We start from the raw sequence: 17,841 nt of genomic DNA on the forward strand, positions 1-17,841 counted from the left end.
TTCCTTTCCCATAGCCAAAACAGGAAGTGAGTGGAAATCCCTGCAAATTAGGGGAATCCCTCTGGGACCCCCAGGTCACTGGAACTAGTGTCCCCATTAGATTTCCCCACTATTACTTTTCTGGGAACAACTCAAAATTTGAGATTTTCTTTACTTTCACTATTAATGATATTGGTAAACAGGAGAATCTCCCTAATGGACAGACAGAAATTAAAACTGACAGGTGTTCTAATCCCCATCCACTCTATCCAAAACTAAAAAAAAAAAAAAAAATATAGTTGTACTTTCCACTGGTGCCTTTTGAACAGTGCAGTCATGTTTGGATACTCTGCACAACTACTGTAACAGGAAAGTGTAGGTAAAACTATAACAATGGAGATTGGTAGTAAATGTCAATTCGGCTGTGGATCTATTTCTCTTACTTTACTTGACTTTAAGAATTCTGCTAATGAATCATTAAAAAGAGAAAATAATCTGCCACACCAAGATTATATAGTCCAATAAGTAAGTGAATGTCTATAAAACCAATAATAGGGGTTAGGGGTAGTCCAAGATGATCTGTGTAGGATGAGATATAATGGGGGGGGGGGGGGGGGGCACTGGCACCACCTGCGGCTGCTATCCTCTGAGTTGTGACGAGCTCTTTGTGATTCATTAGGAGAAAGTAACAAAGGGAAGAAAGCGCCAGCTAAGTGTAGTATCCTGGCTAAAATGTATTAACAATGGATAAAAACACTCACAAGAGGTATAACCAGCCCGTAGGAGCTAAATGCTCTGCGCACGTAGCCTTGCCTTCTCATCTGGTCCTCCATCCTTCTGGTGGCATCACTTCCGGTGTGTGTTCCATGTTAGCGTGGCTTCCCGTGGCTCCTCCAGGCTCCCAAGCAAGCCATCTTCCTCTGCCAGCAGCTGGCACACCCCACAGAGGTCCTGCAGGTCGGATCATGGAGGAATATACACCTACATACTTTGCACCAGATGAGCTTTTTATCCTATACCACTTGTGAGTGTTTTTATCCATTGTTAATACATTTTAACTGGGATACTACACTTAGCTGGCGCTTCTTTCCCTTTGTTCTTTTCTGCTAATGAATCCTTGCATCAGAACTGTACATATAGCACAAGCCCAGTGCATTTTCAGAGAGACAAGCAACCACCCCTTCTGTAAATAATTCTAATCTTAATGTTTGTGAAGTCTCAATGACTCTGACAGCCATACATAAATGGAATAATGCTTGAGGCATATACTGTGTGTATGTATGTATGTATATATATATATATATATATATATAAAACTCTACCTAATGTTGGGTAATAAATAATATTTCACTAATTGTTTCTAAATAGGAGCTAGTGTAAGTGAGTTTTCCCATTCCCCTGTAATAGCTGCACAACAGCGTTTTGACTGCGAGAGAGAGGACAGCACTCTAAGCCAATGAGGTTCTGCTGTAGTAAACGTGTTCATGGGGGAGCATGCTCATTGGAGGAGAATGAAGAGTGATCAGTATGAATCCCCATCACTTTTCTGTCCAATCAGCAGGCTGGGGGTTGTTGTGCTGCTTTATGGAAGATACAGGTTTTATATAAAGCGAAAGTAAACCGCTGCAATAAAAAAAAAAACGAGAAACTTCCCCCTGCAAAATATTAGCATAGTGTGCTAGTATGCATCGCATATTAGCACATTATGAAATACCTACCTTCAGGGCCATCTTTATTACTGATTGGGCCCAGGACAAACATTTTCCCAAATTCACGAATCAACTATTTACGGGCTCAAGGGGCAGCTGCTTTGGGCCCCACAACAATGAATGGGCCCAGGACAGCTGCCCCTTTTGCCCTGTGTTAAAGACAGCCCTGCCTACCTTTAAAACTAAGCCCTCTAGCGGTGCGCTGTCACTGCTGAGAGGGCTTCCATCTTCCCCCGTTCTTCCTTTTTTGGTTCGCAGAGCCTGACTGTGTGAGTGGCCAGAGCCGCGATGATGTTACTCCCAGGCATGCGCGCGGGAGCTCTTGGTTTCGGCGCAGTGCTCTTGGGGTCCGAGCCTTCAGAGCGCATGCGCCAGTGACGTCACCGGCTGCATCCAGGGTGAATATCTCCTACACGGTGCACATTTAGGAGATATTAATTTTACCTATAGGTAAGCCTTATTTTTCTACCACTTTAACACTGTCCAACATGCTTGTTCGGCAAACTTTTTGCTCCTTTTTTGCCTGTACTGTAAGCGGGAGTTGAATGGGACAATCTATGGTAAGGATAACATGAATAAGCCTTTCCTAAGGGCCTATGATAACTAGGACTTCTCTAATCTGTTCATGTTAGGACTATCTCTGAATATATTTTCATCTTTCAGGACAAGCAAGGAATTCCTTGGTGGTTGGGAATAAGCTTCAAGGGAATTGGACAGTACGATATCCAGGACAAAATAAAGCCAAGAAAGGTTGGTGAACACAAGCCATTTTTATTATGTGCATTTTGTGTGCAGTTATCATTTAAGCGTGTAAGCGCAAATCTGAAATCAGGCCTGTGGTGCATTAGGAGCTCTTTCACATAGGCATTGAATTCTAAAGATGCCTTTACCATGCAATAACACACCTATAGCATTAATGAGCGTTTTGGACGTGTTGCACAGGCGATCAAAATGTGTCAGGCAACGCTTTTCAAATGCCCTATTGTTTTTTTGTTTTTATATTTTACTAGGCTAAAATAGGAAATGATCACTTTGACGCTTTAGAATCGCACCCTAAATGAGCGTGTTTACAGTGCGTTTGCATGCAATTGTGGTGCGTTTCCATGGAAGTGAATGGAGGCAGTTGCAAAGCGTCAAGGCCTGCTGAGCTCTGCAGGCAGCATTCTCTTTGGCTTGTTGCAATATTAGGCAATGCCAACGCTGCAGTGTATACACCTCCGTCAACTCTTCTATTTTAGCACATTTGAATGGCGTTGATAGGCGTTCAGGAAGTGGTGAAAACATGACTCAGTTGCCTTATATTAACACCTTTGTGACACACTTGCAGTTGGGGGGACAGTAAAACCTCAGTCAAAGTAGAATTTATAGGCAAAACATTTTTTAAGTTTGGATAGAATAAGGGAGGGTTATAACCCCTGTCAGACTTTTTTTTTTCGCTATCTGTGTCCCATGACAGAGATTCCCCTTCACATCCTGTCTAAAACAGGAAGTGAGAGAAAATCCAATTAAGGGAATTCCTTAGACTAGTGTCCCCATTGGAAGATTTCCCCACTATTTCTTTTCTGGGGACAATCCAAAGTTTGGGATTTTCTTTTACTTTTAATGATAATGGCAAACAGGACAAATAGAGAGAGTGAATCTCCTCAATGGAGGCACAGACTGCAAAAAAACTGAGCGTTCAAATCCCTCTCCATTCTATCTAAAACCAAAAAGATTTGCTTTAAGTTATACTTTAAGCCACAGTTTTACTGCCCCCCCCATCCCAACTGTTTCCTCTGAAAAAGCAGCAGCTGGGGTGTACACATGGTGCAGTAGAATTCTACCCCCTGCTGCATTTTGCTGGCACTACCACCCATTGAACGCAACCCATTAGGGGACGGAGCCACTCTGCACTGTGCCGGATTGCAGCATTTAGAGGGTTAAAACATTGCCTCCTCACTACCTGTCAAACTGCTCTGAAAAGTGATCTAAGAGCGGATCGCTTTGCATCTCTTGCCTACTTTTTGGACTACCAATGATTAGCAACAAACTGGTTATGAGCAGCCCAACCCTAGATTGTCTTTTGTAAGTTCTTTATAGTAGCATCCCTTACCACCACTCAGCTTTTAGGGCTTGGTTACACTAGCAGCAAGGACCGCCACTCCTTTGAAAAGCGATCCAAGCAGGGATCATTTTTCAGAGGAGCGCAGTCCTTGCCACTATTGTGAACAAGCCCTAAAAGCTGAGTGGTGGTAAGAGACGCTACTGTAAAAAACTTACAAAAGAGGTGACGGGTCAGAGGTTGTGTTGCTTACAAGAAGTCTGTCCAAAAAGCAGGCAAGAGGTGGGGAGGTGGCAGAACTACAGATTTTGAAGTCTTGCAGTCCTTTTGGGCCCTGTGCTGCTATACAGTGCAACAGGGATGGGTGAGTTACAAGATTATACATGCTAATTTACAAATAAATCAGTTCACATTGCGGTGCGGGGACACCGCATGTAATTCACACAGGAATCAAAGCACATTCCTGTGCGAATTACATGCGGTGTCTCTGGGATGCAATTTGAGCCATGGAGTTGTGTAGCACAAATCGCACCGCATTCGCACCAGACTTGTGCAGGACCCTTTTTTTTTGTCCACACCAGAAGTGGGTTGCCACCCATGCGACCCGATTCTGCAAATCACACTGCGATTTTGCAAACCAATTTCGGGGTGTCGCTAACTTAACATAAACTGTGCAATCTTTTTACATGAATGGGTTGCGATTTTCATGCAGTGTGCAATCCGCAGCGAATTTGCTGTAAATTCGCACCACTTCTAGTGTGAACCAAGGCTTCTTTTATGTGCATTTTCATTGTGTATATGCTTGGCTAAAGTTGCCCTTCAAAACCCCAACGGAAATCGTTTTTTTTATATTGGCTCTTCCGAGTCTTGAGTGGGGTAATCAGGGGCCAATCACACCAGTGCTGGGCAAAATTTTTAAAACCATTTAGCAAATGTGCCTAATTTTTGCTTATGTTACTATTGTTGTTATTGGAAGGACATGTTCTTGGCTCACTGAGCAGTTCCTGCTGGCTCCTAAACTGGACTGACTAGCTCATCAGATCTGATTCAGATTTTCCACCCCTACGATCTAATGTAGACATTGTAAGCGATGCATATACTGTATTCTAAAACAGAGGTGCCATAGGTGTTGGCGTTTTGAGTCCCAGTTCTTTTTGGAACAAAAATATATTTCTAAAGCTCACTACGCATGTTACAATCTGACCTTACCATCTATTTTTTTTTATTTTTTTTTTAATCGCCTTTAGATTTACCAAAACTGTGTAATATGAGGGCCTACAGGAACTATCCAATCACTAATGGCGCTTTTCCACTGCATGGAACCGTACCGGCTCGGCACGCTTTTGTGCTTTTCCACTGCGGTACCGCATGGTATAGGGTCGGAACGGTTCGGTACGGTACGGTATAGGTTTGCTTTTCCACTGCATGGAACCGAACGGTACGGCTCTGAAAAAACAGTACCTACTCGATTGTGGTTCCAACAGGTACCAAACTGGTACCATATCCCACAATCCTTTGCATGCAGTCACTACTAGCCACTGATTGGTCAGAGAATCACACCCACCCCGTTGTTATCCCACCCACTTAACTTTAGTACTACTTTAGTGGAAAAGCAAACCTATACCGTACCGTACCGAACCGTTCCGACACTATACCATGCGGTACCGCAGTGGAAAAGCAAACCGGGCCAAGCAGGGCCGAGTAGAGCCGAGCTGGTACTAGCCGGTACTTGCAGTGGAAAAGTGCCATATGTCTCCAATCAGGCAGGTCATTGATGGATCTCATAACGTGTGTGGTGAGCTTCAGTAGAGGCCTATCAAATGAGTAAAACTTGAGGGGCTTCAAAAAACATTTTGTGTGAACCAATATGAACTGAATAACTTGGATCTAAGCTGAAAACGTGGTGCTGTGCACATCATTACCTATCTTATTGCAGGTATTCTCTCTTTATCTTTAAAAAGATCTTAAAGTCACTTGACTGAACCAGTAAAAGCTTTAAAGCTAGTGCAAACTTACCTCTTCACTGCCTGCACTGCTAGATGCAGCTCTGTTAAAGAGGGATCATTCCCTAAATTTGTTCAGAATCCTGCAATTCCGGAAGTGTTGATCTACTGCACACATGTCAAACACAAGGCCCGCGGACCGAATATGGCCCTCCAGGCCTTGTCAAGTGGCCCTCCCACCCAGTTCTGTCACTTGCAGGCACAGCGGCTCCTGGAACGAACAGATCCCTCTATACACTGACAGCAGGGACAGATCTCCAGAATCTGAGACGGAGAATATCTTTGAAAGGTGAGGCAGAGCCACCTTTACAGGGAGGTACTAGAGCCAGGTAGGAAAGAGAGAAGAGAGAAAGCTTTGGGGAGGGTTGGGTTGCACTTTGTACATAGCTCACTCCTGAACCTGCCCGTAGCACTCTCCTGTACCCTGCCCGTAGCACTCTCCTGAACCCTGCCCGTAGCACTCTCCTGAACCCTGCCCGTAGCACTCTCCTGAACTCTGCACTCTGTACGTAGTGCACCCAAGATACAACCAGCCCTTTCCGGACAACCATACTGCTTATGTGGCCCCTTGATGAAATTGAGTTTGACACCCCTGATCTACTTTGTCCTCCGCAGTGCTCTGTGGTTCCCCTGCTGCCAACCCCCTAGGTCACCATAGGACACAGCACTGATATTTGTATAAACCTCTTGACGCCAGCCACACTCAAATATGTGGCCTCTTGGCGGGTGGGTCTTGGTGCCGAGCGGCAGCATACTTGCGTGTATTAGTGCAAATACAGCTGCGCCGAGAGCTCTAGCCCTGCACATTTATCAGCGGCTAACAAAAAAACTCCCGATCGTTGTTTGCAATCCGGAGCTTTTCGTTCATGTGACAGCCAATCACGGCAGCCACATGATCATAAACCCCTCCCCGCCGCCTGGCATCCTAAACCCTTTAAAGGGCTAGGAGACACCGGCTCCAAGGGGTTAAAGTAGAACTATAGGCAAAACTTTTTTGTTTTTTTTTCTTCTTTTTTTTTTGGATAGAGTAAGGGAAGATTATAACCCCTGTCTGTTTTTTTTGCCATGTGTCTCATTGCAGAGGTTTCGCTTCCTGTCCCATAGTCAAATCTTGGCAAATTAAGGGAATTCCATGGGGTCGCCCAGGTCACCAGAACAAGTGTCCCCATTGGAAGTTTTCCCCTCAATTTTTTTTCTGGGGACAACCCAAAATTTGGGATGTCCACTTTCAATGATATTGGTAAACAGGACAAATAGAGAGGGGGGGGGATCTCCCTAACAGGGGCACAGACAGCAATAAAAGATGAAAGCTGTTCTAATCCCTCTCCACTTTATCCAAAACTAAAAAAGAAAGTTTACTTTTACTTATACTTTAATCTATATCTTTACTCTTGAGTTGTTATACTGTAGTCTTTCTTCTCAACAAGGACTTGATTTTTGATTATTTTCCTGTATTTCCTCCCTGCCAAAGAAAAAGAGTCAGGTTGAGCGTTGGCTGCAAGTCTGTCCATTTCCAGGCCTGTGTTCATTGCTGAAAACAGGCTCCTAAAAATGTATAATTTAAGCCTCGTACATAAGATTTAGATTATCGGACGAATTTTCGTTCGTTTTTTGTTACATGTTAGTCTCATATGGAAAGTGAAGAGGTTACTCAACATACGAAAATTCTCGTACGACTGAATTCAACATCAGAAGTGATGTCATGTGTTGAATTTTATATGTGTTCTTTCGTTTTCGAGTATGCGTAGTCTTGCTCTTACAATTTTTTTCAGATGAAAACTGTACTTATTAATCGGATGTTGTGTTCACGTACAATAAAAATTTTATAGCCTGCACATTCAGTTTTTGTTGTCTGAAAATTCGGAATTGGCTGTCGAAAGTGCCATACTAATGATCCGAAAATCGGCAGATCAGTCGTCTGAAATTTTACTTCTGATTTTCTTATTGTGTGTATGGGCCTTAATGAGCTGCTCTGAATTGTAATTAAAAAACCTAAAGGGTTCTTTTTTAGCCTCCATGGGGGGCGTTGCAGGCTGACACTGGGCTGGCATTCCTGCTCTGACAGGGAGAGAATACAGGTAAATAATACACACATCCAAGATAAGGTTGTATTATGATTGGCCCTGAGTTTAGGCAGGAGACAGGGCAGCCTCCACCGGGGCCTTGCAGCCTGACACTGGGCTGGCATTTTTGCTCTGACAGGGAGTGAAGAAGAGAATATGCGCAAATTACAACACATGATCATTCAGCCAAGGTAAGGTTTTGCTATTATAACCTCTTATGAGTGTAGATTCAAACTTCTACAAAAATCCTTTTCTTAAAAGTTCTTCAGAGAGGTTCATCACATAATTTAATTTTGTCAGGGTCACCTTGAAGTTGCTCTTTGCCCGGCAGTAACATCAGTTTCCTCCCCCTAGAGCAGCAATCTGCCTATTATCCTGAATGAGACTGTTCAGAGACAGACCGAACATTCCTCCACTGCCATCAGTAAATGACTATGTTGCAGTTTAGAATAAAATGGCATTGCTTATTATAGACTGGCAGTCTGACTCACAGCACATACTCCATTACTTCTCGTGAGTCACATATTATGTATTTATGACATTTTTTGCACAGGTTGAAATTTTTATAGAAGAAACTATTTAAAGGATTGAGCAATACAAGCTTCTATAAAATATTCTACTTTACTAGAATGTAATTAGGAGCTGAAGCTCAGGCCCATGTGTGTCAAAAAATGGGCTAATTTGAAGTCCTTGGGTCATGGGCTCTTTGCCTAATGGAGTGTTTGTTCTCATAATGTTTTTGTTGGGTTTTGGGTAAATGTCCCAACTTCTAAACTGCGAACTTGTGTTATGTCTGTGGTTCAGTAAGTAATGGTTCCTCGCTTGTGTGGATGGAGGAATCTGTTTCAGAGGAGGAATCTATGGTCAGCATTAGACAATGGTCTTGACAATAAGTTTCCCCATTTGAAAGATTTTCCTTCCATTTTTTTTCTGGTAACAGATCAAAATTTTGGATTTTCCTTCACTTATATGGCACTTTTCCACTGCAAGTACCGGCTCGGCTCTACTACTTGGCCCGGTTTGCTTTTCCACTGCTGGTACCGCATGGTACGGTATTGGAACGGTTCGGTATGGTACGGTATAGGTTTGCTTTTCCACTAAAGTAGTACTAAGGTTAAGTGGGTGGAATAACAACGGGGTGGGTGGGATTCTCTGACCAATTAGTGGCTAGTAGTGACTGCATGCAAAGGATTGTGGGATATGGTACCAGTTTGGTACCTGTTGGAACCACAATTGAGTAGGTACTGTTTTTTCAGAGCCGTACCGTACCGTACCGTTCGGTTCCAGGCAGTGGAAAAGCGCCATTAGTCACCAGGACAAATACAGTAAATATCTCTAACATGGGCTCTCAGGGGACCCTCCAGTCTCTTCTATGGAGCACCAGTGTCTGCTGACACCCGCCACTATCCAATCTAATCCTGGATAATTAAAACAGATGGATGGGGGACCTATTTCCCTATCCGTCTGGCTGATGAGATGGAAACGGACAGGCGGTCAGTTTCTATCCGATTCATCCATAGATGAGTGGGCTTTGTCCATGTCCACCCTGCATAGCGAAGCCGACACGGACCTGTCATCCGCCTGCTAAGCGTCGATAAGAGGAGAGATCCCCTGATGAGCAAGGGAATCCCGCTTCATGGAGGCACCTGTGTGAAAGGGGCTCAAAGGTTTTGACATTAGGTAAACTTTTATTCAAAACAGCCGTATTGTACCTTCATACCTTTTACAAACCTTTTTGAAACTAAAACTGTTCCTATATATGTTTCTGCTGTATACTGATCTGAAGTCCACCTTTTTATAGCCTTACAATGAGTTTTGACATGCTCATGTTTTTTTGATAGTGGGGTGGACCTATGCAGTAGCCCTTTTCATTCCACCCTGAAAGTGTGTCTGGTATTCCTCCACCTATTCTATAAATATTATCTACTGCTGCAGCTGAATTTGGAGGGCGGAGGCTAGGTTGGGAGAGAATGTCAATGGGGAAAGAGGTTACCTACGTTGATTCATAACTTTCCCACGCTTCTAAGTAAAATGGCGGCTTAGTTGTTTCCAAATTGTCACAACTTATTATGCAGTGACACAGCTACAGCTATTGTTTGTGGCATCAGGTGAGACTGATATAGGAACAATTAATATTCTACCTAGTCAATTTCCTCTTATGAATATCTTTATACTCCACCTTTCAGAAGTTGCGGTAAACACGGTGCTCACCAGATCTGCAACCAGTTCTTCAGCTTGAACAGTCTTTCGTAAAAAAAAAAATAACATTCCATAAATAGTAACTACTTTCATTAATAATGAATAATAATGAATTTAATTAAACCCTAAAATCTGAATAACAATGACAGAAGCTGACCTCGGCACTTAACCTGGTTTGCTGTTGTTTCTTCTTTAAAGGCTTGACTTTTTTCTTAATTGAGCCAGTCCAAAGATTGCTTCCTCGGGTTTCCTGGTTTCTGGTGGCAATTTTGCCTTGCATGGTCCAATGGAGACAGCCCGTTATGTGCACTCCCAGGCAGGGCCAGATCTAGGGGGGTGCTGGATGTAATTTATGCCCCTCCAGGACCAGTGACATTGGTGAGGAGCTAGGGGGCACTGCTTATTCTCAATAATGCAGAGTCAGCATGGCTGCACAGTGTCCAGCCCCAAGGTATGACGGTTTGTGAAGGAAGGACTGAGGGCTCTGATGGGGGGCACTCCAATGTGTAGGGGAGACTTGATATGATGGGATGGGCTCTAATGTGTAAGGGGGACTCTAAAGTGAAGGAGGCTCGGATGTGATGGAGGGAATGCTGGTGTGAGGGGGAATCCGATATGATGGGGGAGACCCTGATGTGAAAAAGTGATTCTGATGTGAAAAGGGACCCTGGTAGGAAGGGGTAGCTCTGATTTGTAGGGGGAGATTGAAGCTCATCACTTTCATCTGCAGATAAATGAAACAAAGTAGATACAAAAGTAACAATGTTACTTAGTTGATAGCCTTAGTTTTACCTATAAACAATGTTTATTTAAGCATCCATGGTGAAGATTTGAAGCTAGGACTATTTGTTAAGGCTCCGTTCACATGTAGGCGTTTTGGGGGCGTTTTTGGGGAGTTTTTCTGCTCTAGGATCAGCTCTCAAAACGCCCAACAAGACAAATCCTATTCATTGCAATGGCCCCTGTTCACATCTGAGCGTTTTGACGCTGTAAGCAAAACGCCCAACGCTCAAAAAAGTACATGAGCTTCTTTTTGGGCAGATTACAGGCGTTTTCCATTGGTTTCTATTCAATCTAAAAACGCCTGTAAATCGCGGTAAAAATCGCGGTAAAATTGCGGTAAAAACGCGCGAAAACGCTACGCTCAGGTGTGAATGTAGCCTAAGGGGGGACAGATGGCTCTCTTGTCATGTGAATGGGGGACTCTAATGTGTGTTGATAGTATGTCCCCTGACTTTTTAATTGCACCCCAGGTCAGACAGTCTAGATCCGACCCTGCCCCCAGGAAACCAATGTTGGGTCGTAGTCTGCATCAATATGCACAGGTAGCCAGAGGAGACCTACAGGGCACGCATGCACAATGGTGCTTGGAATCATGGCACATGTAGTCCCGAGGAGGGGATCAGAGGAAGTTATAAGTGCAACTAGAAGTTTGGGAAAGCAATGCAGAGGAAGCCGAAGGCTGCAGTTTTAAACAGATCATATTGTGTTTCAGAACTTATTTAGAAGCAGACATTTGGAGCTTATGTACGTGGGTGTATTAGGGCAAAAAATTTAAAATACGGTCATATCTCGGCACTCAGGATCAGGTGTTGCATACAAATGAATTACAGAATACTCCTGTATGTAGCTGAACACAGGTAAACACCTCTTCAAGCTTAAAACACCCATACAGTTGTATGCCGCTGGGCGCAGACTGTGTCCAGGTACATATATACGTATGCGTGTTTACACTCTGCATATACCTACATACAGCTGCACACAGCCGTATCCTGTAATTATTTGTATTGGCTCCTGGGCACGGAGATGTGACTATATTTACTGTTACGTGCCCCTGACATGCCCAGGTGCATGAGCCCCTATTGTCGTTTGCTCAACTGGTCTATAAAGATGTCATGCCAAACGTAAGGCTTTAGTAATACACATCACAGCACCAGCTGATACCAATGATTCTAGGCTCAGAAAATGCATTTTACACATCTAAAGCCCAAATTTTTTATTTATTTTTTGTTTTGGGTAGAGGGTGGAAAGATTAGAACCCTTGTCAGATTTTAATGTTGATTATATCCTCAGTGGAGAGATCCCCCCCCCCCCTCTCTATGGTCACCGAGAGAGAAAACAATGGGAAATCCAGAATGTTTAGTGGGGAAATCTTCTAACGGGGTCACCGATTTCATTGACATCTGTCTAAAGGGCCGGTTCAAACCAGAACGTGCGCGCTTTTACATTTTCCCACGTGGCGTATTTTTGACAGTATCTTTATTTTCAATAGGCTGCCAAACGAGCGGGAAAGCGTAAAATTTTGCCGCACTAAAACGCATGATACTGTGGTACAATGTAGTTTGGTGTGGCCTGAATGCACCCATGTTTGCCAGATGCATGGGGGTGCTATTAATAAACAATACCCATGTGCATCTAACAGAGAATGGCCTAATCCCATACTGCAAGGGGTGTTCAGGAATCCTAAGAAGAGATTTCTCTTCAATTTAGGGTGATAAATGCTTACTTCCTATCCAAGAGACTCAACAAAAAGTGAGGGACAATATCTGCGGAGTTGGGTTTTAAGAGATCAGTGTGTGGCAGTTCCTGCTCGACAGAAGTCAATCTTTTGATCAACATCTGTCAAAGGGTTAGGTTGGAAAACATTTCAGTGGCCACACCGGTGTCCTCGTCTCGTTTGTGTGCATAGCCAGCTTAACGCTGCTGACCCAGGGGAAACTTGATGTGACATCAGCCTTCGGTTGGGGGGGGGCCTAAGTTCAGCCCAGTCAATTGCCATCAGATGGTTTTCCAGTGTGATAGTGATAGATGCCAGAGCTGGTGACAGATTGCTTCAGCACTTAGCAAATGCAACTGCTGTAAAGTATATGCTAAGTTACTTTGGAAGCCAGTAATGATACTTAATGCTATTACTGAGTTCCACCCTTCTAAACCAAAGTCTCACAATTTGAGCTTGCAAGATTACATTAAATGCCTAAGCACGTGCCAATTTTGTAATATTTTGTGGGTATGGCATCCCATGGGGGCTTTTCTTTGTAATTATTCATTAAGCCCCCCCCCCCCGAAATGCAAATCCTGTTTATATTTGAAGAGCATGCAGGACTCCATTCTTTATCATGTAAACATAATTAGCATAATCTCTCCCTGTGTTCTCCTTGGTATGTGTGAGGCAAGGTGATTGAACATCTATCTAGTAGGAGTCCCATTCAGATGAATGTGTGTAATGTTATAGACGTTTCTTAACTTATACAAGCCATTACTCCATTAGAACCTAAAAAATTAATTGGAGACATTGTGAAACGTCTTCAATATTACAGAACCCGTCCAGTTTACTGTGACATGTATTACTAGATATGCCAGGAGTTTGATAAATCAGAACCTTTACAGACATGATTGATTGTCCTTTCTAGGCAGAGTGAAATAGCAGTATGGTGGGCAGCTGGCTGGAACATTCATCTGGTATTTTTTTGCATTGGAATCTGCAAAGCATTGCAACCGTGGTCAGTAGATCCTTGGTGCAATGTTCTCCTGCAGAATGTTCCTGCAGTCGCAGGTCTGTATCAAGGTAAGCATTTTCAGTTACGGGGCTGGGGGAAGTATCAATGGACTACAAGTGAGGTGATGCTATTGTACTTGTGCTCAGTTAAAGTGGTTGTAAACGTCAGACATGACATATTAACAAAGCATGTACTTGTCTCAATCCAGGGAACTAAGCGGCACTTTTGTCTGCTGCTTCGTTCCTCTGCTACTTCTGACAAGTTTTCCTGATAGCTAGAGAAAAATGGTGACAAGGGAGGGATCTTTAGCTGATTGACAACCTCAGCTCTGTTCCTGTGTGCTGTGTGAAGAGGGGGGGGGGGGTGTCTCTTATGTCCAATCAGCTCTCAGTAAGCTCTACAGTGTGTAAATTCAGATCCCTTTTTTCTGACATCTCAGACAAGCTTTATAAATTCAGCACTTTCAACAGATGTGTAGGGGAGAAGACTGCAGATAAACAGGCACAACTTATGTAGGAGGATGTGTTTCATCTCTGTGTATCACCTGAGGCCAGTCACTTCACTGGGTATATTTAGGGGTTAAAAACCACTTTAAGAATTAGGAGTCCCTACATATCATGTTAAGCCTTCTCCCTCCATGCTCTGTCATTCACCTTGGCATATGACGTCCGCACTCCGGGTGATGTACATATCGCAGGATGCATATCGCCCCATTCACTAACAGAGTCAGTGGCGATTCTAGTCGCCCATCTTTAGAAGGCTGTGCCAGAACCAGGAGGATCTGGTGCAGCCTCCCAATGATAATGAAGACATGGAGGTGCGGGACCCAACGGCAGTTGTAGAGTAGAGCAAGACAATGCTGAAGCAGGGGAGAAAAAAAAAAATAAGGGGAAAGGGTGAAATTCCTCTTTATTTCAACCATTCAATTTTATATAATAAGTTAAATTTCCAGTGACCGCAGCGCATGTATAACCATCATACAGTGTGACAGGAGATCCTTCATAAGGCTCATGTTCTCAATCAGCTTACTTCGTGTATACATTGTGACCAGGTGACTAAAGTAAAGAATGCTACATTTCAAGCTAATCATGAAACCACTCGATTGTCTTTCTTTTGAATATGTGTGGTTGTACTTTTACATTTTCCTGAGGCCTTGAGGGTAAATTTGCTGTATTGGTGTTGCTGAAATCCAGCCGCATGGTGAGGAGGAACCACACCCTGATCTCGATATCTGCTAAAAAGAAATAACCTGGGGTACAGTTGTCCTAGTAAATTTTTTTCTTTTTTACTTTTTACACAATGAACAGAGAATCCGAAACGCTTAGCAGGTTTGTGCTGCAGTTTAGGTTTGTGTGGTTTGGTGGGATTAGATTAGATTGATGCTCCATGTTGGTAAAGGTACTGTAGATAGTGACACAGGACCCCATGTATCTGCATTCTAAGGCTTTTCACATATACCAGATTTCACCAAAGATTAAATTTTCAAAAGTTTTAACAGTAAATGTAATTTCAAAACAAATTTCAGTCTGTAGCTTTCGTTAAAAGAATACCTAGTGATCCTGCGATAAAGGTCTTTGTGCAGGCTCTTCTTGTTTAAGATGGCAATACTCTGTGTCTCCCAGTATGAGCTTCCCATGGAGACTTCAAGTAGCCATTTTAATACATGGCCTGCTGTTGTCACCAGAAGGAAACACACAGCCTGAAAGGGCAGTCGAGAGGCAGTCCTCACTGGAGAGCATGTAGACAGGAAGTGGCTAAAAAAGGCTGACAGGGGTCAGCAGCACTGATACAGACGGTCCGCTCTCATCCGATTCCCCCATAGAAAGCACACATTGCGGAGACGGAGCTGTCATCCGCCTGCTCAGCTGGGATCGGTGGATCGATCCCCGCTGAGCAGAGAATGGTCCGCACCGGACAGCGGACCGTGTGAAAGGACCCTTAGAAAGAATGCCGGTGGCAGCACACAGTTGATCCGAAAATCGGCTGGGGGTGCTGACATCACGGGCTCCCTGGACAGGTAAGTGTCTATATATTAAAAGTCAGCAGCTACAGTATTTGTAACTCTTGACTTTTAATTTTTGTTCCCTAGCTGGAACACCGCTTTGATGAACTACCGCAGCGCTCAACAGCACCATGGTAGTTATTTGAGAACTAGAAGCCGACAGCTGCAAAGGCTGTCGGTAGTTGTAGTTCATTCAGTTACAGACCACTGTGAATGAATGACACTGCCATGTGGGTGGTGCCCCGCATGGCTTCACTCTTTTCAAGATGTGACAGCTAGTACAGGGAACTTCTCCCCATACTACAGTCACAGAGAGAGAGAGAGAGAGAGAGAGGGCAGGGGAACACGGAGCGGCTGCAACAGTGAGAACATGCTACATGTTCCACCCTAAAAACAGGTGGAACGTATAACCTGTTCCCAAAAGTGTACTTATCTTTAAGTGGGCCATACACAAAGATTAAAAAAAAAAAAACGAACCAATTCCTCTATCCATGTTATACCATGCAGAAAATAAATATCCAGCTATAGCGTGTCATGCTTACCCCTAACACAGGTGGTCAGACACAATAGCAGCCCCCTTTCTCAAAAGAAAGGCAGACCTACCGGTACTCGGTTGCCCCCAGGACTTCTACACAATGCTATAGTGCCCAGTTACCACGCCAGGGAATGCGCAAACTGAGCAAAGCAAACAGGTACTTGCAGTTGGCAGACAGGCAGAGTGGTTCAGAGAATAGTTGATATCCGATCCGAGGTTGTCAACGAGGGAATCCAATCTAGCAGAGCAGGGCAGACAAACAGGGAGCCTGGAACACGTATTACACACGCTATCACAAGCATTAGACTGCAGGCTTGGCTGGCTTAAATCTGTTCTGGTCTCCACCCAGAGACTGACCACATTAATCACCTTGCAGGTGGACAGACAGACAAGGAGAATGCCACAGCCAAAACCAGGATGCTGGAACCAGCAGCTATGATGGAGCAGGAGCGCACATACCTGTATCTGAATGCCAGATGCTGTTCAGCCAATCTGCCCTTCTCCTTCAGTTTTTCCAATAACAGAAGGATGTTGGGCAGAAGGGTGCCAATAGGGCCACTCATGTGGCCAATTTTGGCCAGTTCATCAGGAGGTTGCTGTAATTATCTCTGTGAATGGCCATCTTTACAGGTAAGAGACTTGTGAAGGGAAATTTCACTGAGCCACCAAGAGCTCTTTCTAGCTCAGGGGTGTCAAACTCAATTTCTTCTTGGGCCACATTAGCATTATGATTGCTCTCAAAGGGCTGGTTGAATCTGCAAGATTAGATGTCCAGAGCACCCACCCCTCTTACATCAGATATCAAGAGCCCCCCCACCATCAGAAGTCAAGAGTTCCCCACCCTCCCTTACCTTGTGCTGCTGCTGGGGTGAAGCTGGGGCGTTGCTGGGAAGCAGAAAGTGCAGGGTCTAAACGAGGACCAAAGAAGGGCTAGAACTCTCCTGCAGCGGCAGGAGAGGTGAGAGGGCCACATGAAATGGCCCGGAGGGCCTTATTCGGCCCACGGGCCTTGTGTTTGACACCTGTGTTCTAGCTCAATGTTTAAATGTATATTCAACATAAAAACAAAGATATGGGCGAGCAAGCTTGTAAAATTTTGAAAGTCATACCAACAATGACTTTAAGGTAAAAATAAGTAAAAATGTACACTTACTAAAAACGCATTATACCTACTCTTTAGGCATCTGGCTTTCATGAGAAATGGGTATTATAAATATTCAAATATTATCCAGTTCCCAGTCCTGTATGGTTTTACAATACTCTCTGCTTCCTCATTTGACTTGGTGATTATCCTCAGATATTTTTATATGTTCTTCAATTGTCTAGGTGTGTTTGGGAAAAAAAAATCTTTAGTCACTTTAATTATTAAGTGGATTTGTGTGACTGTAACTTTTTAACAAGGCAACCCTTGACAATGAGGGTGACCCAGTTTTAAATGTACTTTAATGCTAGATGGCAAATGTTCTTCCCGTGTGATGCTTTTTATATGGTTTATTTAGGTAACCGTATGTAAGGGGTAACATTGGCATTGGTGGCATCCTCGAGATCTTCTGCTTGCCCCACACTTGGTCCTATAACATGACGTGACATAGGAGTACTATGTTATTATACATGACTTACCTGCTAGTAACAACTATGGTATGAGATTGGCCCTAAAGCCAAGCAGTGTTATCTCCAATATAAAATGAGGGAAACCGAAGCTCTTGTTATATGTCAACCTATTTTATCCATATCTGAATGCAGCAATTTTTATTGTCATTCTTGTGATTCAGGAGGTTGATTTAGGTATCAACTCCCAGATGATTAAAGAGTC

The 17,841-nt window shown here is 43.7% G+C and overlaps 1 protein-coding gene across 1 annotated transcript in view; it reads left to right on the forward strand.

Moving 5' to 3' along the window:
• The window catches only part of FRMD4B (FERM domain containing 4B), a 293,986-nt gene that overhangs the window by 208,537 nt on the left and 67,608 nt on the right, over nt 1-17,841 (forward strand). Inside the window, exon 11 of the mRNA XM_082264943.1 lies at nt 2,352-2,438. Within this exon, the coding sequence (XP_082121069.1) occupies nt 2,352-2,438 (87 nt within the window). The remainder of the gene's footprint in view (nt 1-2,351; nt 2,439-17,841) is intronic.

Source organism: Pelophylax lessonae (genome assembly GCF_965119305.1).
Source record: "Pelophylax lessonae genome assembly, chromosome: 8".
Lineage (NCBI taxonomy): Eukaryota > Metazoa > Chordata > Amphibia > Anura > Ranidae > Pelophylax > Pelophylax lessonae.